The sequence below is a fragment of the Neodiprion fabricii genome, chromosome 7 (assembly GCF_021155785.1).
Source record: "Neodiprion fabricii isolate iyNeoFabr1 chromosome 7, iyNeoFabr1.1, whole genome shotgun sequence".
Lineage (NCBI taxonomy): Eukaryota > Metazoa > Arthropoda > Insecta > Hymenoptera > Diprionidae > Neodiprion > Neodiprion fabricii.
Window position 1 is genome coordinate 18,664,926 of NC_060245.1, and position 23,438 is coordinate 18,688,363.

The window sequence follows — 23,438 nt, forward strand, 5'->3', positions numbered from 1 at the left end:
AAAGAAAAAAAAATATCAAAAAACGAAAAGCACAAAAAAAAAAAGAAAGTTTTTGAAATACTGAGAATACAAACAGCCTCCTAATAATAAAAAACACCACTTTGCCTACTACATTATCTGAGTACATTATTATTACTATTATTACTATTATCATTAACTATGAATAATCACGTGCGAAAAGCATGCAGTGATAGAACCGCAATATTGTTGTTTAAACGATTTCACGGTTAGTTATGGTTTAATTTATATGATACTCTCGCCTATGTGATGTACGTATTTACATGCACATGCACACGTTCTAGTTCTGCGTGATAATAATCCAGCAAGACGTTATATTACATTTAAACGGTGAGGTAATCGCAGAATGTATTGTTATATAATATTATATCGCATGTAACATGTATATTGTTGTAGTTGATCGCGATGAAGAATCAATTTTCCAAAAGTCATTTCAAATAAATTCAATTTATGCTGTGTGATGATAGAAAATATTGAGTATCAACTTCTGTGTCAGCCTTGATCTTCATTAGTGATTACTATTCAAGAACTAATAGCTCTGTTTTGTAATCACGAACTTTTCACCAACCGTTTCAATCTCCATTATTCTCAAAGTATGGAAATCTTTGATTTATTTCGATAAGATTCCAATTTCAAAAAATTTTCGCTTCAATCCCCTCAACATTGAACTGCCCCAGTTTTGTCGTTGATAAACTCTGATTAACAGAATTTCAATCAGGTTGAGTTCATTCAATACATTCATTCATATTTGAGCAATGAGTAGCTGTCTTCATGAATAAATAATTTACATGTAACGAATAGTTGCATAGTTTTTAATTTCTACGCGGAACTCCTCAATTACTAACACGTTCTTATCATTATTGTGCTGATTGAGTGGAGTAAGGATTATGCTGTTATACAACAGTAAACACTGAAAATTAGTAAACAGTTTCTCACGTAATGTTTTTTCTTTTTTTTTTTTTTTTATTGCACTTTCCCAAAGTACATTTAATCAACATATTCATTAATCATTTACAATATCGTGATGGAATTTTTTTTCTTCTTTTTAAGTTTAATTTGTATACCATACTAATATGCTATGGTATGGTAATGTGTAAATGCATTGTTTATTACGAAGGATCGCCGTATTTTATAAGCTTTCAATTCTTAGAAAATTTGAATAACAAAAGGAACGTTACATTCGCGACTAAGTACGCGCATACAATCGGATTCTCATTTCGTCCATCGTGGAAGATCGTTGAGTTTTACTTCGTTGTAAATATATGTATATATTATAATCCGCTGACGTGGGAAAGAAAACGTGATAATGATAATAATAATAATAATCATAATTAAGAGCAACAGTTGGAAAGAAGAATTACATTATTTCTCTTGTATTAAAATTGTTTAAAATATTGTCTAGCCTCTAAAGACCAAAAACCCTTATCAAATATTTCATTATTTTATTCATTTTTCGTTACTCTTTTGTCTACTAAATACTACGTAGCTAACGGTAATGAAATTTATTGCTATAACTCTTACGAATTGCTTAATCAATCACTCGGGTCTATATCCGTACTTTCTGTATTACATATGCATATCCATATATATATATTCATATATATATACATGCATGTATACAAAACGTACCCAAGCATAGGTATATTTCCTTCGTGTCGATTTTTCTTTCGTTTGTCTCTTTTATTTTACGTTTTTTCATACTACTTCACCAGACCTTTCACTTATAATACGTAATATTATAAACATACGCCAGAAATTATCACGTTTGTAGGTCAAACGTTAACTTTTACGTTTTTTTTTTCTTATTATGTGAGTATACAAACTAACCGAGGAACTTTGGCGATATATTAGAGAATGGGAATGAAAGAAAGAAAAATAAATTGGAACCCTAAAGTGTGAGAAAAAGATTCTTTTCACATACGCTCTATAGGACTAATTTTTCACGTTTAAAAAAGGAACAGGGTGCGTCTCATCGTATACATTATTATTTTTAACGTATCCTGTTTCATACACGAAATTAAGGCATCCGAACTACTAATGTCTTATTAATTGACGGTCCCTTCGCGGAAGATGGACGATCGCATATTATTGTTATTTATAATCTAAAAATCATTTTTTTTTTTTCTTTTTGAACACATGAATAAAATAATCGAACAATTTTATTAAATGAAATTTAGTTCATAACTGGGGGAAACGTTTGTCTCAGCTTTCAACATACAGTAAGTATAATTTTGTTAGTAGAATTCTTTGAACGACGTGTAATCTTGTTGAGAGAGTCTCTTGTTTCAACGATATGAGAAAACGATAGATCGAATTCTTCTAATTACACGTCTAACAGTACGGAAAATGGCACTCTTTGAACGAGTTTTCTCTGTATTTCGTTTCGCTAATAATTGAGCACCGCCGCTATCACCAACTGCTGCAGATTGCTTACGTTCTTTATATATATATATGTGTGTATACATATATATATATATATTTTTCAATAAAAAATACATTCATCATAAAATTAGGATAAGAAAAACTTATTGAATTTTTCAACATGGTACGTATGATTCACGTATGCAATAATCTCATGTTCGTTCTTTACTATTTACCTAATTTGATAAACGAACCTTTACGGTAAAAGGTAAAATCGTTGTTAAATCTGTTGTTAATCGTATACTTGTTGCCAGTTTAACTGTGTTACTTGTTTTTTTCCCATTTGTAATTTATATTTTATTTCATATCATTAATTATATTCACCAATATATATATTCTCTTGCTGGCCTAGATTTGAAGAAGAGAGTATTAGATCGTAACTTCAGGGGAACAAGAAAACCGGTCGCTAATAAATTTGTCAAACTGACGGTTTATAACTCCTATTATAAAAATTATTCACTATACGTACAAGTTTGCGTAGTTTAAAAAAGAGTTAATTCCTTTTATTTATAGTATTATATATATTATTATAGCACCATAAATGTATCATATTGTATTGTTTGCAGATGATCGACCAGTTTTTCCACCTTATAAACAATTTTTTAATATGCATATTATCGTGGTAGATATATCGAAGAAGAAAGATTGAAAATTGCTAGTTATTTTCTTTCATCTTTATCTCTAAGAAAAAGAAAACCATCTCTATATATTGAATTTAAAGTTGTCTTCCTTCCTTTCTTTTTGCTCGAATGCGGAAGAAACATTTCATACATCCGGAAACGTGTTTTATAGTGATGATAAAAGGTGATAATATAATATTAACAGTCAACCTTGTATCGCATCTCCTTTTTTGTTCTGTGGATATACAACATTGTGTGATCTACGTATGTATATATTTCTAATGGAATGGTATATTTTGTACGTTGAGATAGACGGCCATATGTACTTGTTACAAAATAGAAATTTCATCTTTTTCGTCGGTGACAAAAGCGGGAAAAAAAAATAATATCCTAGCGAAATTTTTACTTAGCGGGAATGCATTCAAAGTAACGAATTATAGTACGTGTAAGCAAACGTAACATGTATGCGAACATTTATCCTTTTTTTTTTTTTCGTGTTGGAACTCTGGAATTGCTATCAACGCGCATAATAAGTGTAAAATACATTGTGGGTTATCAATTACCTTAATTCAATTACTCGTTATTTATACTAGAATTAATTTTAGAATCGACCAACGTACATATTTCGAAAAACGCTTTTTTTTTCAATCTATATGCCCAACTAACCGACGTCACCGGTACTCTGCTAAACCATTTTATAATTTATCTACGCTATTTCATGCTCCCTTTCTTCCTTCTTTCTCCATTTCTCTATTTATACATTATCAAACCTGCTCACCCCCATATTTTTGTAAGAGTGATTTGCGCGCCGCAGCTTCGTTTATGAATATATATATAAACCGAAAAATACGTCGCATCATTAAAATCAGATTGTTCCTAACAAATGGAACGCATATTTTATTACTGAATTGAATCTTGTAAATAATCAATACTGAATAATTTGGCAAGTTGATGAGAAATACGAATTTGTAAACTTACGAGTAGGAGTTAAAACTTTGATATCTCATAATTTCATCGCTAGTCATTCTATGAACAGCGCGTCGTTAAAGTTTTTTTGCATATCAACTTGCTGGCAAGAATAACAGTTAGATATGATGAACCTAACTTTTTATAGTAAAAAGTCTCTCACACATGGCTTATCGTTGTTTATACGGTTGGATATTCAAAGGTTTAGAGTACATATCGAGCAATGTCGAGCGTTACAGTGTCTCTCTCGACATAGCTGTGGTGGCGATGGTCCTGGTTCGAACTCCGCTTGGTAGGGCCAAAGGCTGTTTTCCGTTTCCGAGAGCCAAACATGCGATGCAATGGCTCTGGTCGACGATACCGGAAGCGAGGAACTGGGCCCGTTTGATGGTCCGTTCTCCGCTCACATCACCTATGCAAGAACATTACAGAGGATATTATCAACGAAAATGAAAAGTTGTGAAGTTGACGATACTCGTTTGGGTCATTCTGTTTACAAAAGGCGACGGGCAGTCAGTTTCCAAATTGAAAATATGAAATAAACCCACCATTCATGTGATGTCACATGTTTTAAATTGCCGTTAGGTCATTTAGATCACCTCTTTTAATCTAAATATAATTTAACGACCAGCGAAAGTGATCATTAATCGAATAAACCCAGATCATGTTGATGTGAATTCTAGATTCTCACATTTTTCCGGTTACAACTCAGGATTTGGACTTCGGAAAACAGATTAAGGATCTTTTTGGTGTCGTGTAAAACTGAAAGATTCTCTGTCAGGACTCGTCTTTCGAAGATAGCAAGATACTAGCAGGCTTATAGAATGCTTGGTCAAGACATTTTGTACGATAATGCGTTTTTGGGAGTGAATATTGAGTCTGAATTTGTACCTGAATGTGTCATAGTTTCACCGCTGAAATTTGTCGAATCATGATATTACACCGTGCCTTTTTTGAAAGTTGGCGAGAGTCGCAGAAGACGAATTCAACTTACCTGTAGAATTTGGCTAGCCTCAAAGGCGGTCCCTGGCAACAGCATAACGGGACTGCTGACATGTCCACTTTCGACGCATATCATATTTGGAAATTCATCGTCACCAAAGTCAGGAATGTCTCGAGCCTTGTCCTGCCACGGATTCCAAACCACCGTGTCCGGGAAGTTGTATTTTTGAACTCTCATCTTCCTGCCGGAGACGACGTTGGTGATTATGTGTTCCGGCTGTGTGTTTTGGTAGATTCTATCCGTCCATTCGCAAATGGTAACGACATCCCTGCCTTCTTGGAATATTTGATTGTCCCTTGTCTGAAAATTACACATGTAATGTTAACGTGAATGCGAATGAAAATTTCAGGCCTTTCTTCTCAAGCTTATAGCGATGGACATCGGTGGATATGTCAAACCTTGTCGATGAACGTGCATCCGTGCAGTCCAGTCACTTGACACCGCCTTACATCTGGGACCTTGAAGTACGTGTGGAGAAGTAAATTGAAGCTGAAGGTGTGCTCCTTGCTGGGATTGTAGACCCCGATGTTGAAGTGGAGCTCCTTTTCCCGCAGTATCAGCCTGTACGTAACCCTGAACGGATAGTTCCACATTGAGCGTGTGAACTCACTGTCCATTACTGAAAATATCGCTTCCATATCACCGCTTGGCAGACGTTCCGGTGACTTTTCAAGATTCCAACGAACGATCCTAGCGAATCCATGACCTGGACCGAACGTCCACGCTCCAAATTGGGCTGCGAATTTATACAAGATTAACAATTATTCACTGAGATTGGAAGGCATAATGTTAGAAACTGTTGGAAAAAACTGCTAGTTTGATGTTGCGAGGACAATGAAAGGAAACATTACAGACAAGTTTTATCAATCGGAGATTTGTTTTTCAAATGATGAGAAAATAGGATTCTCAGGAAATAGATGGTCATACAATTCGAAGCTGAATGAGTGTACCGAACACTGAAATGCTAACATAAAAACTTCACGGCAGAGACCTGGATTGTGAAAAAAGTCTTACGTGCGACAAATTGAAGCTACTGTAAAACGTATTCATGTTCCACTGTGCAAATGAAACTCGTAATTAACTTCGTGATCTCGTTATACAACGTTATGAGACGATTAATCTTGACAAAAAATCATTTCAAAGGACGTACAAACCATTAACATCAGGGACTTCCATCCATCCATCCATCCATCATTGAAAATAATAATTGTAACATGATTTTGGTAATATTATTGCGATGTTCAAGTTCAGTAATTAAATTTCTAAAAATGTTGGGGATATCGAGTCCGCTGCAAACGTGATTATAAATCGTAAAAACATGATAAATTTATACTTACGAAATACGAATGGAATCCCGCCTCTGATCGCCTTCTTCCCATCGAAAACAGCTTGCTTACTGAAACAAAAATAACGAGAATTATCTCCTTTTTAGTCGTTCGAGCCTTGATTGTCATTAGCTAATTGGAATAGCTTTTGGATTGCAATTAATCACTAGAACGAGGGTGAGAGGTTTCGTCTTTTAATCGCAGAGCAAATCGCCCCGTCGAAGGCTGAGAGAAAATCTAAAGAAATCTAATTCTGAAAGAGATTACATAATCACGAATTCTGATCGAAATCTCTTTACATACAGCGAGCATCAAAGAAGCTCTGGTTCTCCGATCCTGACGCGATTTTATTCACTGCTTTCCCGCTGATCGTGAGACGGAACAGGTGGTGCTCGATGAAAACTTAATAATGGATTTTCTCGATCTTATGGGTTTTGTGGCCGCTTGTACTAGAGACTCTTCTTCACGCCTGAACGATCGGCTCCGCATTACTCCCCATTGCGCAAATTCCTTCATTGTCATCGCATCCGCTGCACGTGCCAGCAAAGTGTGAATACACCGAAAACATTGTTGCCTTTCGAGCAAATAACTCGATCTCAAGGAAACGGAAGACTAATCGATGAAGAGCGACTATCGTCAAAGTTTAAACAAGCGGCTTTGCCTCTCTTCCAAGGCTAGAGATTCCAAGGATCCATTATAGTCCATTAAGGAGCATTCTTATGTTTCAACTGCGACTTAGATTTGCTTTGAACATAACACACCAGCCCTAAAGTGTTAGCAAGGGCAAGTGGACTCGACTTTCCACTCTCAACGCTCTAAGGACCCTATGCGACAGGTTTGAATAATGATCCTTCCAGTGTCCATTCGCACTGTCCAATGTGCCATGCATCAACTTCCAGACGTTATCATCAGCTCGACCATCGGCGCTGTTGCAGCCTCGGGCAGAAATCTGAGTGTTTGTACCAGTGAAATAACATTGAAAAGAATGAGAAGTGAAGCATTTCACACGATCAGGTATTGAAGATGAGTTGAGATTGAAACTGATCGTGGAGTAGTTCGTATTATATACACGTCCAGAGAAACGGTGTAAAGAAGCCGATTTATAGAGAGGCAGGGTTGCATTGCCGATGGATGGGATAAATTATTCACGAATTTCGTCGGGGGATATTTGAAACCTGAGGAACTCACGTCGGGTTTCGGAGTTGGTATACCGATCGCAAATGATGGTTATAGCCTGTTCAAGCCTGTGCAAAGTGTAAGAGGAAGGGTAGAGTAGTTATACAGAGTGGAAGAGTGGACGGTGTGCATGTACGCACACGGAGGCATACACACACGCAGGAAGCTGCGGGGAGGAAAGGAGGCAAGAAGAGAAGAGGAGAGAGGAGAGGAGAGGAGAGGTGACGAGGGGAACGAAGGGGCAGAGAAAGGGAGGCTGTGCCAGTGGCTGATGCTGATGCTGATGCCCAGCAAAAACCGTCTCTGCTGTCTGCCGAGCTTTTTGTGGGCGCCGCAGTTTCCAACCACCATCGACCAAGCCGGAGCTGAAGCCGGAGCTGGAGCCAGAGTCTGCAGCACCAGCAGCGTTAACCGGAGAATATTTCTTGGGAGTGCAGAGTGAAGAAACGAAATCTGTCCAGTTTAAAAGAAGGCCATTTCGTCATGCGGGAGTTTCGTCATAGCTGCAAGGTGTACGAATATGGTTGACCAATTTGTAGAACTTGCTTAGAATTATTCCGAGTTTTTTATTTACGCTTAAAATTTAGTATCTTCTCGGAGGTTAAAAATCGACCTTTCAAGTCGCCATGTTATAGCAAGAATAATCCTGAATGTTGTCGGATTATTCTCGATGATTCTCTTCAAGATGGAAAGGATTCTTTAAGGTTGAGATCGTCTTCGGACTCGGAACCGCTGAATATATCGATGATGAATTTACACTGGTCGGATCACGAAGTGAGGTGGAATAAAAAACGTTTAGTCATTCGTTGATACGAACGAAATGAAACCATGGGACGGTACCACAAAAATTCTACTAGATCAGCAGAGGTAGCCCCGATTACAAAAAGCCCCCATTTCGTTACTGTCACTTTTGTTAAACCTTTTTCGAGCTCATTTTCGGATGGAAAACTAACTAACGATGAGCAAACACACCCGGATAATCACCTAGGCTGTTTGGATTCTCTGATTTGAATGTGGGGGACGGCGTTGGTGGCGTTGGAAATATCGCTATTCGATGACGTTGTGAATGATGGGCATGCATGCTTTTCAAGTGTTCACAGTAAACTCCGGACTTTAAATGTACACATCACAGATTGTACACACTTATATCTGTATGAGAGGAAGCGTACTATTTTGATGGAGTTCGCTAATGCGAAATCGATATTTGGGGGACATACATCGGCCCACCATGGTCTCGGTCCGCAGATCACACGCGGGTTAGCCGCAGCCCTATACCATCATTTCCGATTGCTTTAGTTAGAAAACTTGTTCGAAATTCTAATTTTATGGCTCAGTGGTCAACTTTTCTCTATGCATCACTCGCGTTTACTCAGCAGAAATTTTTTCGATTTGCAACACTGACGACACCTTGTTCTGGGACTTTTCGAACTTTTTTTTATTCGTGTTCTTCGGATCTCGTATATCAGAAATTTAAGGCACATTGCATCATCCATGATTATTATAGACCGTTAGAGCAAATGTTTCAATTTTAGACTCTCCAAATTTGAAACAGTGATGATTCCCATGCTTCATTCGGAATTTGAAACGCAACTGTAACAGGAATAGGAAGTGTTACGTTGAATGATGATGAAGTTAGTAACGTCGACACAACAAAAAGATGAAAGGAAAATCATTACGTTGTACCGTCAAAATGTTAATGCTGTATTATAGTTTACCATCTTCAAAAAATCATGAATCAAGTTCTCTAAAGAAACAAAACACTATCGCAGTAACTTCACAGACATCATCGCCAGCACTTTAATTAACCCTAGTCCACTGTCTAATGAGCTAGCTGATTATGTCTAACACTGAAGAGTCAGTACATTTCAGTCCACTGCTCGGTCAGTGAGTTTCCTCAAAATCCTGTTACCGAAAGATCGATCGAATGGAATACAGAATCCAGTGGTAACATCAGCCGAAAGACTTCGGCATTTCAACCTATTTCGAAGTCTGTCTGAACTTTAAAAACGATTCACTTTATCTTCGGTATTGTACTACAAACGCCAAAACGCTGTTAGTTCACAGACATCCAGTATATCTGTTCCGGATATCAAAGATTAACCATTGAGTACCCGAGCAGTTGAAAATTAGATCACAGCACGATTCGGCAATATTGAATGTCTACGACAACAAGCCAGAGTGACAATGAAAATAGCTTCACATAATTTCTGACAGCAGATTACCGAATGTTGTTCACCAATGAATCAGAGGGATTGGGCATGCTGAACCTGAATCAGAATCCATGATTTCTGTGACGCAGACCGAGGAAAAATCGGTTTTCAGTTCCTGACACACCTTACTTACTTGCATCGTGAGACACTGTATGTAATCCGTGATTTCGGAAGTGAAGTTATACCAAACCCGTAGGATCAGTACCCTAATTGCTGTATGAAGAGAAATACCAGATTAAACCAAAGGGTGGAAATCCGATTTCCAGACTTTAGCGAAGAAGAAGAAGAACGGACGGTGGTTTGCTCTCCCCTCCTCTCCTTCCCTCCATCTCATCTCGGTATAAATAGGTCTGGTTCTTGTTCTGCTTAGTTAAACAAAGTTCTGTGCTATAGCGTCGTTGGAGTCGGTGGTCGGGACGGGATGGATACGAGGGTGTGCTGCAGGTTTCGACGAACCTAACCTGACGCAGTCGCCGGCGTTCAAGCCTGGGGATAACGCAAAAACTCCTCTGCGGTCGTCGAGCTGCTCCGGGGTGCTTGCACCGGCTCTCAAGACCTTATGCATACATGTATTGTTTATACGCCCCGCTCCCTTAGCACGGTTCAACGCATAGGTGTATAAGTTGTACCAACACCCCAACGACGCCGATTATACAGTATCCTTGGGGTGTTCCTGAATTACCTCCACAAGTCGAGAATGGTTTCGCAGTTTTATTGGTCTATAAGTCGAACCGCACCTTTGAATCTGGTAAACTGTACCAACTGTATTATGAATTCTGTTTGACAGTAAATTTGAAAGGTATTCCAAAATTTCGAACAACGAATAAGAACTTCTACGAGCAACAGCAACTTGGCTCGAGTTAAGTTTTGGATAACAAAGGTTAGGACAATTTTTGTGAAAACAAAAAACGATCCATTTTTTCATTAAAACACCTCAACATAGGTTGACAAATACTTTACCAATGTTTCGTTGTTCAAAATTTGACTCGTGTTACATTGTTGCTGCACGCAGGGGCTCGATTTTTATCTCATCTGTTCAGGTATTCTGATCCTGGATTTAAACACTATGATATACGAATGTTACTAGATTTTTGATCGGTAGGTAGGTACTAATCGAAAGGAACTGATGTTTCGATACAATTAATCCTGCTAAAAGCAGACACAAAAGTAAGAAATAATTGTGAAAACAGACGCGTGTCACAAAGTGTCAGTTTCTCGTACCTTCCTGCATGCGATACAGCTGCAATCACCTGCTGCAACATCGTAATCGTTGTCAGAGAGTCAACCGAGCCGCGGTTGAGGATATAACAATTCCTCAAGAATTCTTGCAGCATATAACGCAGCCCACGCGACCACTTATCAACTTACATTATACGATATAACGTTGTAAACTGACAAAGGGCCGCTAAATCAGCTCATATCACCGCCTTAACTCGTATCATAGCTTTCGTTGGATATTATTATGTACGGAAATTATATCGCTGCTCGGGACTGACTCGTTGTTTCTACAACGATAACGCATAAAAACGTCTGCTGTGCATTCGTGTGTGAATTGAACGATAATTGCATGTTGCCATTTCTGCGCCAATGTTGAACATTTGGCGAAATTCATTAATGTAGAAAATTGAACAATTGGTAAACGCGAAGAAAAAAATAAATAAAAATTGATACCAGACTGGACGATCTCACAATTTGTGACTCGAAAAATTGATGAAAAATGACAAAAATTTTAGTAATGAATTGGTCGTTGTATAGAAAATTCAGGGTAGCTATAAAACCTGAAATTTGTAAATCCCCGACGTTTCCTTATTTCTAATAGAATATTGAACACGAATTGTCGTAAAACGCATCGAAGAATTCCGGTGTTTCAGGATTCTAATATCAGCATTTAATTTCGTCTTCGGGGTTATTAAAAATTATTACAAAAATTGCAAGGACACTTTCAGTGAAAATGACACATTTGTGCACATGGACTGACTGATGGACGGCCATTTTAATAAGTATAATGTGAACTTTTTCGTCTCTCGGTAAAGTATCCAAACTTTGGGAAATTCCAATTATCGTAACAAGCGTGGAGAATATATAAATAAATTAAATCCTCGCGTAAATTCTAGATGCTTGACGATAGGTATATTTATAAACAATACCGCAACAATAATATCCTTATATGGTAGCGTAATACTTTAAAAAAATAAATAAATAAAAAATATAGAAATATAAGAAACGAAAGACGATTGTAAATCAGGAAAATAAAACTGTTCCTATTTCTGAGCATTTCTCTGTTCCATTATCGTCGATTTGTTTAATTTTTTTTTTCAATTTTTCCGTGTCGTTTCTTCGGATTTAAAACGTCCCCTTTTTGCCGGTGAACAATAGTGAGAATCGATTCCTAGAGCGAATTGATCGATGCCTGCATACCTATACAACAAATTCAGATCGACTTGAAGTCAGGGCGTAACAACCGGGGCGAGCATAATAATTAGTCACGCTCGTAAAACTCGACAGTTTTTTTTTTTTTTTTTTTTTTACTTTTTTTTCACCGTCGCTTCTTTTATCCTTTGCAGCAGAAAGGTACGTACGATCGGATAAAAAATAGGAAAGGAATCTTCGGTGAATTTATCCATATAGATACACGGTACACATGTACAGAGGATCGATATCGTCTCTTCTTTTCCCCCTTTTTTCTCTTCTTCTTCTTCTTCTTTTTCTTTTTCAGTTTTCTTCGCTCGATCCATCGATCCTAATTTTTTCCCCCCATCTCTTCTCGTTGGGGTCAATTAAGAATCGATCGTCGAACCGATTTTTCACCGTTTTCAGGTAAACACGTAAATTTCACGAAAAAGTTACATTCTAAATCTCTGATTCTCATTCTTTTTTCTCCTTTAAATTCTAACAGTGAAACAATTAATTATCAATGTTTCACTGAATTTTTCGAAAATCTTGCAACAGCTTATTCATCGTGAATTTTGAAGAGTTATAGAATTTGTTTCCTTTCTTGCTTTTGTTGGAATGAATCTTGAACAGTACTTTGTTAGATAATGTGGTGATAGTTTTGGACGTCTTTTAAAAGTGAAACTTTTTTGCACATCTTATTTGTTAGTTTTGTTTCCTCTTCATCTATCTTAATTTTTCAAATATCCAATCGTTTCTGAAACGTTTTCAGGTTCTTTTATTCGAAAAAATGGATTTTTGCCATTTTCGAATGACTGGAGGAGTTGAATTTCCAAAATAACGTACGCGTTTTGCTCTATTACGATTCACCGAATTTCACAAAATTCCGAAGTTGCGAAATATCGATATTTCTTGAAAATATTGCATCGTTCCGTCAACATTCCGGACTTTATAACCTCAAACTTCTGATTTCTGCAACCTTTTCGCATCCTTCCATCAATTCCATGTTCCAGTGCGCGCACTCTGGCGGAATTTTCGTGAAGCGTTGCGAACAGTGTCGCCAACTTGGATGTTTTACCCCTAAATTTAAGGGGGGGGGGGGGGGGGGGGAATAATTGCGATTGGGTTGTTTTCAAGGAAGAAAAATGTTTAGAGATTTCTTAGGGACTTGACAAATTTTGCTCCGAGACAGAAAAAAAATTTATTATTCAATTTCATAACATTTTTTCCCCATTAATATGAATATTAAATTTGTTACTCTAATTTTTTAAATATCTTACGATAGGTACGATATCTGGTGGTGAACCGCATAAAGCCCAATCAGTTTACAGTCACCTGATCAGCTTCACAGTTGTTTAACACAACTTTTTTTTTTTTAATCGATGTTGTTAATAATTAGTTACTTTTTTTTTAAAATAATTTTGTAAAATACTTGCCTATACACTAGCTCCAAAATCTAGATATTGGAATAGAATCGTACATTTGTCATATTTTTCAACATTTGTCCAATTTAGGGGTTTTAGTTTTATTTTAGGGATTTTAGAAATACTTCTCAGGGGGAAGAAAAATTCGTTTGTTGGCGACACTGGTTGCGATGTTCGAAAATCGCGCGTCACCCGTTACATCACGTTATACCCTATATATATACCCTTTTGTACGTGTTTGTGTGTATGGTTATACACGCGGCTCTCTCGCCGGGTCCTGCACACAATCGACTAATGATTTCAGTGGCTGCGGACGTTTTTGCCGACATTCTACAGCATTCCCATTCAGCTGGATACCGCCGCTGGTTAAGCTTGTGCTCTGTTGCTGTTGCTGATGCTACCGAGAGACTTTGTTCGAACGTGATTCGTACCCGAGAAGCCGGAGGCTACGGAGACCGATCTCTGACCGTCGTAGCTTCGCGAATTATATACACGTCTGGCTGTCACGGTCAAATCAGCTTTCCCTCCTTATTCTGTCTAATTGTAAGTTTGCGTTGCGTTCTTGCAACAAAGTTAAAAAAAAAATGCCGTTTTTTTTTTGTTTTTTTTTCCTTAATTTTTTCGTCAGAGATGAAAAGAAGATAAAGTCGAGCGTGAAAAATAAAAAAATCAAACAGAAAAATTGGAGGAGGGTTAAAAAAATCATTCGTACGTACGTTATATTAACGTTCATAATTAATTGAAAAATTCCATTTCATTTTAGTGACTAGAAAATTCTGGTACACTGGGTATCGTTACATCGATTGTTCGAATATTATTTGAATTGTAAGATGAAGCGACGATAATTTTGTGCGATTATAGTTGCCGGTGATACATTTACCGGTAATAGCAACGCGAAATCAGTTTGTTTGGTTTACTATATTCTTTTTCTTTCAACTAAACAAGGCCTTGAAATCAATTTATTGCTACACCAACGTCAAATCGCCGCAACAGTTACCGAGAAGATATCGTGCGAATAACCATCATCAATAACAATGGTGATATCGGATTTTCTGGTTTCACAAGCTACAAAACTCACGTTTCATTATACACCCAGCGCTATATACACAGAGTGATTACCTAACACGGCCGAATGGTCCGTCGTCCGATAGAATGTAATGCGCATGCGCTAAAATTCTAGAGCAGTTGTTCGTCAGGGCGGCCAACCGTCGTAAATCCAGACGACAGTTCGCCGCGATCTATTTAACCTGAAAAACGTTGACAGCTATCGGTGTTGAGCACAACTGCCGATTAAAACTGTCAAAATTTTTGAGGTTCCGGTCCTGACGGTTGGCCACCCTGGCAAACAACTACTCTCAGATTTTAGCGCATGCGCATTACGTCGTGACAGACGACGGGCCATTCGGCCGTTGGATAATCATTCGGTAACGAAAAATGACGACTGGAAATGTATTTCGATGTTGAAAATTGATGCATTTATCAGATTTCCGCGTCGTTTGAAAATTGTGCTTTTCAACCCCTGCCGTAGATTAATTTCAAGCTTGAAACTGCAGACTGCAGGGACGTGATCCAAGCGAAGAATCCGAATCCTCAAAGTTTCTCTCTCATTTCTCTCTAGAGAATGGGGGGCACGGGCAAAAACTATTCGAGCAACGGCTGCTGCAGTGCATCATTAGGTGCATTGCTCGTCTCTCTTCATCCGTCCCCCCCCCCCCCCCCCCTCCCCCCAACCCTTCGTCATCACCCTACCATCCCTTCCTTTCAACAGCCCATCCCTCCTTCCTCCTTCCTCCACTTTCCTTTATCTTTCCTCTTGCCATCCGTTACCTGCTGCAACACTTCGTTGACCTGGGATTTTCCACGCGAGTTCTGTGGTGGTTTGCTTCCCCTATTTTACAGCGGATACCCCGGTCCAGAATACACTCTGCTAACCGGCCCTCTATATAAGACCCGCCCGAATATTACCCAAAGGGTGCATCGACTCGAGTGAAGGCTAAGAGAATTTGTGCAGCTTTGATTTCGGATTTTTCTCACCCCTTTTTCGCCGCATTTTCATTGTCCAGGTGGTAAAATTTGTAGAGTTTCAATTTCCTCGATTTAAACAGACTCGAAATTCAGTCTTTTTTCACCGTCGTGATTTTTGACAAGACGCGGTAGAAAAATAATAAAATACGGAGTGGAAAATCTGAAATTTTTTGGTAAACTATTAATACAGCATCAACAAACACAGATTTTGTAAAATCAATTTCTTCAGCTATTCTAAACGTGAAAAATAGTAACTTTTGTTTCAACGTTTCGATACATCAATGTTACTGTCTTCAGCCTCGTAACATTTTCGTCTAATTTTCGTCGTTTCTTTTGAACGGTACTTCGTATAATCATCAAAAAATGAACAATTTTATGGCGTTATACATATTTTCAAATCAATTGGAATCGATACAAGTATATCCAATCAATTAAATCTCTATCGTATCGCAAAATGAAGACGAGCCAAACCGCTATACTGTTAAAAATTTGAATCCGTGTATTTTCAGAGTTTCCACCAACTTCGGTTTATGAAATTTCCCTGAATCTGTCAGGTTTTCCAGACAAAAATCTAGAATTGTGTAATTTTTGTAAACGTCTGTAATTTTGTAATTTTTTTTTTTTTACAAACACTTTTTGCGCCCGTTCGAAATTCACATAACGAACAAAAATATTATCATCAATTGTATACAAATTATATTTCACATATATTAAAGTCTTTGTACTTCACTTACGGGAAACTTTTCAATTCAAAAGGCATACACAAGATTCAACCTACGTCAAGTATTACATTGTTGAAAATTATAAAAATATAACGTTCAAACTTAAATCTTTCCAGTAATTAGATAAATTCCACCGACTTCTTCAGGATTTAAACTTCCAGTCATTTACAACTCCGGTTTTTTCGTATTTTCACAGGCAGAGTGGAAGAATGTCTGATTTTGTACCATGGCCAACGAAAAGAAAGAAAGAAAAAAAAAAACCCCAGATTTTATCTAAAACTAAGTTCCATTTCTTTTTTTCTAATCGTGTTTTTTGATTTCTTTCCAACATTATTCTTTTTTTATGTCGCTTTGTCTTAACTCCGCGGAGACGAGACGAAATCCTGCATATCGGAATAACAAGACGTATTGTAATTCGTATAACGAAAGATATAATGGATGCGTAAACCTCGTCGCGGTGTTATTCCAGTTTCAGTTAACGACGGAGTTTGATGCCACATGGCTCGTGTTACACTCGCTCCGTCCCGAAGGATGATCTATGAGAATAGGCGCGACCCTTCGGAGAAACACCGGAGGCCCTGACCGGGGAGTTTGCGTGTTTAGAATCCCTCCGAAAGTTTCTCGCTCGCTTTCCAAAAAGTCGCGTCCTTACGTCACGAGCTGAATTATATTGCCGGTGATATTTATCCGCCTCTCTTTCTTCATCGTGTCCACAATTCGTTACGTACTAATTTTCCCTTTTGTGTGTATTAGGAGGTCTTACCGAGGGGTGTGGAGCGGGAGAAAAGAGACAAAGAAAAAAAAAGAAAGAAATAAATAAAAAACAAACTGCAAATGAGGGTTCAAATGTAGGATTAGAAAATGGAACGGCCGCAGTAACGAGTTTTCGAAAACACGAAATAAAATTGCAATATTTAACAAATCGAAATGTGGAAAGGTAAAGGATAGAAAACCAGAATATCAAAGCATTGGAACTGTTGCTTGGCTTCTTATTCAGTGACTTTTCTAATTTCTTTTTTTCTCTCATCTTTTTGCAAATTTGACGTCGCGATCCTTTTATTTTCTCAAACGAATATCGAATTTCTTGCTTCTTTTAACGATTGCCGAGCAATAAAATGGCCCGTTGGCGTTTTTTTGAATTACTTTTTTTATTCTCGTTTTCTGCACGTCAAAATTTAGCTCGTGCCAATTGAAAACGATAAAAACGTTATAGAATCTCGTTTTGCTGTGAATATGAACAAATATAATCGTTGCGATATAATTATTATAATCACCATTTCTGCAGATACAAGGACAGTTAATTTGTACAGTTGAATTCGAGCTGTGATAATTTAATTTATTGCAAATACGTAACCCAACCGAGGTGTTTTTTGTTGTTGTTGTTTTTTTTTTTTTGTTATTTTTTGTTATTTTTGTCTGTAGGTCGTTTTCAACTGTGGAAAATTATTCAGGCGTGAGCGACCTTTCGCTGAACTTTTGACACAAGAAATAAGACAATGAGAGTTGAAGGATCGTAATTAAGGATGGAGTATCAAACGTACAGTATAGCTACAAAAACAAGTTGAAAACAATAACATTACGAAACAAAAGTTCAAATGTGCGGGAGGTTCAAAGATAGGCGTGGCCAACTATTCAAACAATTATATATCATCCTGACGCACAAGTTATCATCAAAATAACCTAGAATTTTCAGTGATGCGAACATTCAAATTCGTAGAATGATTAAAATGTAGAAATAGTCCAAGTATAAAAAATTGACGATACAGAAAGTTGAAGCATAGAAAGGTAAAATCCAGAAATGTCGAAACGTAGAACGGCAAGATCTACAATCTGTAGGTACACGATTCTACACTGTCAAGATAAATTCTGAAGATTCTACATATTGGCATTTTATATTCTAACCTTTTTTATTTATTTATTTTTTTTTTTTTGATATATCTTTTCTATGCGTTGGCTTTCTACATACTTCAATTCTTTAAAAATTAAATTTTCACCTCTTTAAATATTCGATATTACGGCCCTTATAATCATTCTACTTCTTGACTTCAACCCGTCGGTTCTTTTGTTGTCGATCGATCGTGAAACACGTTTCAAAACTGTCCTCCAGATATCTTCATACCTACAGTTTTAACATCCGGCGGAAGGGTCCTAACCGCTACTTCAATCGTAACTATATGTATACGGGGCATTCCACGCCACTTTAACATTTACAATTTCTTTTATTGGCAAAATGGAGAAAAAAAAAACTGCTAAAAATTTGAAAAAAAATTTCAAATATCCAACGTGACATATAAAAATGTTTCAGTAACCATCCGTAGTAAAATGACTTCCGCTTCTTATTTTTTTAACGTTCTTTTCCAGATAAAACTTGAAAACAGTAAGAAGGGAAAATCGGCCCACTCCGGGTTCGAACCTAAATATTTTTATATCTGACAGAGGATATATCAGAATTTTTTCAAATTTCTGATTTTGGTCGTTCGATAAAATAGTTTCTAAAATTTTTTATAAAATTCAAATTGACACGAGAAAAAAAAAAAAAAACCAAGTACCTTTCAAAGTGAGAACAATCATAGAAAAAATCGCGTAAAATTCCACGTAGAATTGGCGTGGAATGCCCCATATACACGTGTATACATACACATACATAATACGAGATGATTGGTCTCGGAGGCGAATGCTGCGGCCTTAAGGTCCCTCGCAGGGACAGAAGGGAGGGGAAAAAAGGGGCCCGGGGGCCCCGACTGCCGCTTCCCAATGTCGAGACGTAGACCGCGAGTACGGAGGTATACCAGCTACGTACATACGTATCGCAGTGTTAACCGCTGCCCCCCCCCCCCCCCCCGTTTCTTCCCTCCTTTTTTCGCTCTACTTTTTGTTTTTCGTTCCTTTTTCCGCCGTCCATAAGTATACCAGGGTATATATATATATGTATATATGTATATATATATAGGAAAAAAGGAACGGCGGCGGACGAACGCTCTCTTTAAAAATCTCCCCACCTTCTCCGCCATCATCTCGTCCTCTTCGTCCTCGTATTTCGTCGTCTCGATACTCGAGGAAACAGAACGCAACGCGTCACTCATGCGGTTAGGTTACGTGCTTCACACAGATCATGCGTGCCAACTGGAACTTCTTTGCCACGTTCTCTGCGCGTTGTTTCGATCACACGTGCTTTTATGATATGTTATGGACATCGATCACGCGTTTAGATCCTTAACTTTGATACTTATTTGTGTGGGGCATTCCACGATAAATCAGTAGCACATTTTTATAGTTGGTGACGATGAATCTGAGACGGCTAATTTTTTACACCAGACAGTTATGTTGGCAATACTGAGAAACCTACAGCGCCACAGTCGGCGGAGCAACAAACTCAATCTCAATGAACGTAACGTAACCCACGTTCAACACGCTGTGTTGCCAACATAACTGTCTGGTGTAAAAAATTAGCCGTCTCAGATTCGTTGTACCCAAGTGTACCTCCTCGTCATGTTCGATTTTAATCATTTTTTAGTATGATGTTCACAGCGATACAACAAAGTCTCGAAATATTTTTCACTTTTATTTTCTCAACCACTGATGAAATTTGAAGAAAATCGAAATAACCGAGTCCGAAAATGCCATTGTATGAAATCATAAAAAATTCCCACAGCTTCTATAATTTGAAATTTGATTTGCAAGCACCACGCTGGTAATGGGGTCTCAATATTTAGTATTTTTTCCCCAAGTTTGTAGTTTTTTCATGTCAGAATACGTTTTTTTTTTTGTTTTCTACTACATCTCGATCTAAACAGATCACGGAATCGTGAAAGTAATGTGATTCTGCAATCTATTTAAATCGAGGCATATAAAAAAAAAAAAAAAAAAAATAAGCAAACGCAGTTCCGAAATGGAAAAACTAAAAATTTGCGACAAATGTAGTAAATATTGAGATTCCATTATCGTTTGCTGCTCAAAAATCACATTTTGAATCATAGAATCGGTGCGAATTGTTTTAAAGATTTTTAACACTGGTGTTTTCGTAATTGGTTTTGCGATTTTGTATAAACTTCACCAGTGGCTGAAAACGATCTGAAAAAATTCTCGACACCCTTTTAAATTAGTAAGAAAATTATATTAAAAAATGATCACAATTGAAGGGGGTGAGGTACATGGGTTGCTAATTTTTACAGGGAATACCCCATATACATACACGCGATTGTATATCACACGCGCGAAATACTATACATATTTATTTTTCACTTAACTCGTAGCGTCTTTCTTATCTTATTCACTTTTTTTCTTTTTTCTTTCGTCATATCTTATCTATCTTCTATATTTTTTATATACCTATTGACACAGTTGCTTTGTACCTGCGAAAAATTATTTATACTTGTGTAATTTTCCACGTTCTCGGGATCGAAGAACGTTGTCATTCCAACTTTCGTCGTCTAAATTAACGATATCGCATTGACAATGTTTCAATTTTGTTGTTGCGTGGTTAATTTCTATTTTTTTTTTTGTTTCCTTTATGATATTTTTTACGTTGAGTACCAAATACTGTGATACAAACAAATATGAAAGTAAGAAGCGTTTGGATGGGTTTAAATTCGAGCATCGTGACGTCATTATGCGGGACTAACATGTAATAAAATGGCCGGATTTGTATAAATATTCAAATACACACGTCTGTCAACATTCTGCTGAAAAACGTGGCTTAATCCAAATATAATCCTTACAAAAACTGTTAATCCAATTTCGTACAATTAATGAACGTGGGTAAGAGGCAGGTCTTTTTTTTAAACACATTTGCATCGTTTTCTACCGGGTGAGATTTCGTGAGAGAAGAAAGACATGAAGCAAATAAGAAAAAATATAAAATAAAAATCGTGTTACAGAGACTTTTATTTTCCGTATGATAAGACGAAAAATACGAATGGCGAATGAAAGAATGAAAATATATAGTAGGTAGGGGTAACTAGAAGAAAAAAAAAAAAAAAAAAAAAATACGACGGCGTAACGATGAAAACAGGAAAAGAACGCAACCTGAACAGCCTTTTACATGCATCGATGATCACGAGTAACTTAGGAAAAAAAACTATTGAACCACCTGAAACTCATCTCGAGTTTAATATGTCTGTCATCTGGTCACGCGTTTTTTCTGTCGAATTCTTCTTCGAACACTCGCGCGTTTACAAAACGGCGGGGAAAAACAGAAATTAAAACACCGATCGTGATGCATGGTATAAAACGATTTAAAAATGTCGTGTTTTTCGATATCCTGTGGATGAAATTATAAAAATTGGGAATACGCGTCACGAGGATAATAAATCGGTAATAAATTAACTCACCTGACGAATAGCTGTTCCTGATTGTTGACTCGCCAGGAGACCACGGTAGCTCCTGAAATTATAAATAAAAGTTATACAATAGTTGGTTTCAATTTTTTTTTTTTTTTCCCCCAATCCTTCAACCCGTTTCTGTACAATCTTATTATTAATTTCTCATTGAAAGCCTCGCGGAGCGGTTAGCAATCAACCTTGTCAGTAATTATCACTCATAGCGCTTGCATGTGTGTGTTTAGAATTTAAGAGGACACGTGAAGGATATTCTGCATTTGTATTTCGCATCATGTATCTTCAATTGTTCGAATTAGCTAAACAATTTCTGTTTTACGTTATATGTATGTGAAAAATTCATCGCCTATCCTGAGTGCGTAAACTAAATTCCGTGTATCATTTTCTGTCAACTATTTACAAGCGATTAAATCTACCGCGATGATCTAGATCGAGTTTTATTCTACGTGTATAATCGAGTTTCTCATCTATACTTTTCCCATCTTTCCTTGGTTGGGAAAAACAAAAGAACACGGTCTAGAAAAAAAAAACAAAACACAAACACAACACAGATCACAGAAGAAGTAAACTTCGCGAGTAACGGATATTGAAAATAAACGACATGTGAGTAAAAAAACGAAATCAAAGATAAAAAAACCTCGTGTAATTGTGACATAATTATTCCGCAATAGAAAATGCGTAAAGGACACTTGAACTGTTGTATATTATGCATTTATGTACAGAGCTTCGCCGTATCAGAAACGATCACTGTTCCATTCCCATTGCGATAGTCATTTCTCTGCCGTGATTCCGTAGCACCGATTAAAACGGAGCACACTTAATATCGCCAAGTTTCTCTTATTTTATGTTTTCATTGGTAAACTTTACATGGGTAACTAGATACATTTTTTTCGAATTTGCGAGCCGACGTACAGCCGTTTGGTGCGATTTTGAAAAATCCTAACCTTAAAAAAAAAAAAAAAAAAAAAAAAAAAAAACCAATAAAATAACAAAACAAACGAAACGAACACTTTATTCACTCGGAGAAGGCAAAAAATGATCCCGTATATCAGACAAATTAAGAAAGATGATGGGGAATGGATAAATGAGAAAATTATCAGCGGAAACCAGGGGAAAAAAAAGTAAACCTAATAATAAAAAAAACGCTACGTATTTCTATAACAATAGGATAAACACACACCGTGTAGATTAATCGTGCAGGTGGTATTGTTCCCTCGGTCGAGTACCACGACGCTTGTAGCCGCTGCCATGTTTGAATCGTGAATGCGAGCTGTCGACCGCTCGACGACCTAACGGCCACGGAAACGCACCCAAGGCAACCGGCTCCCCCCCCTCTTTTTCCACGCGTCGTACGTCATGAGTCACCTTTCGCCGTGCCCCCGCCGCAATGCGAAGAGTGCATCCGCGATCTTTGTATTTTCGTACAGTAGCGCCATCTCAGAATCCAACCGAGTAGAGGAGCACCGCATACTTACCTTACGAGTTTACCTGCTCAGTCGGTATGACAGTTTTTACACAGTGGTTGTGGATTTTGATTCTTTGTAGTGATTTAATTTTAAGTAGCTGAGTAGGCGGTATCTATAAGTTCTTACGTTATTTTATTTCAGCAGATTTTCTGTTACATTACATTTTCTATTATTCGGCGGGGGTGGGGTCGTCATAGTCGGTAATGTCAATCTACAAGCAATTTAGATTGCACACATACTTACGTTTGTTTTATCTTCCGTCGAAGTTTGCTATTTCAAACTTTGAGTAACTATGTTCTACTGAAGAGATTAATGGTAATCTACCGACTTTTTGA

General features: G+C 37.4%; 1 protein-coding gene across 1 annotated transcript; it reads right to left on the minus strand.

Moving 5' to 3' along the window:
* Positions 1 to 1,057: 1,057 nt before the first annotated feature.
* On the minus strand, positions 1,058 to 22,959 carry LOC124186646 (glucose-6-phosphate 1-epimerase). The gene is made up of 6 exons (XM_046578517.1): positions 22,818 to 22,959; positions 21,632 to 21,683; positions 6,366 to 6,424; positions 5,427 to 5,764; positions 5,020 to 5,328; positions 1,058 to 4,437 (listed from the first exon to the last, which is right to left on the minus strand). The coding sequence occupies exons 1-6, from the start codon at positions 22,885 to 22,887 to the stop codon at positions 4,429 to 4,431; spliced, it is 837 nt and encodes a 278-aa protein (XP_046434473.1). The 5' UTR covers positions 22,888 to 22,959; the 3' UTR covers positions 1,058 to 4,428.
* Between the last annotated feature and the right edge of the window lie 479 nt (positions 22,960 to 23,438).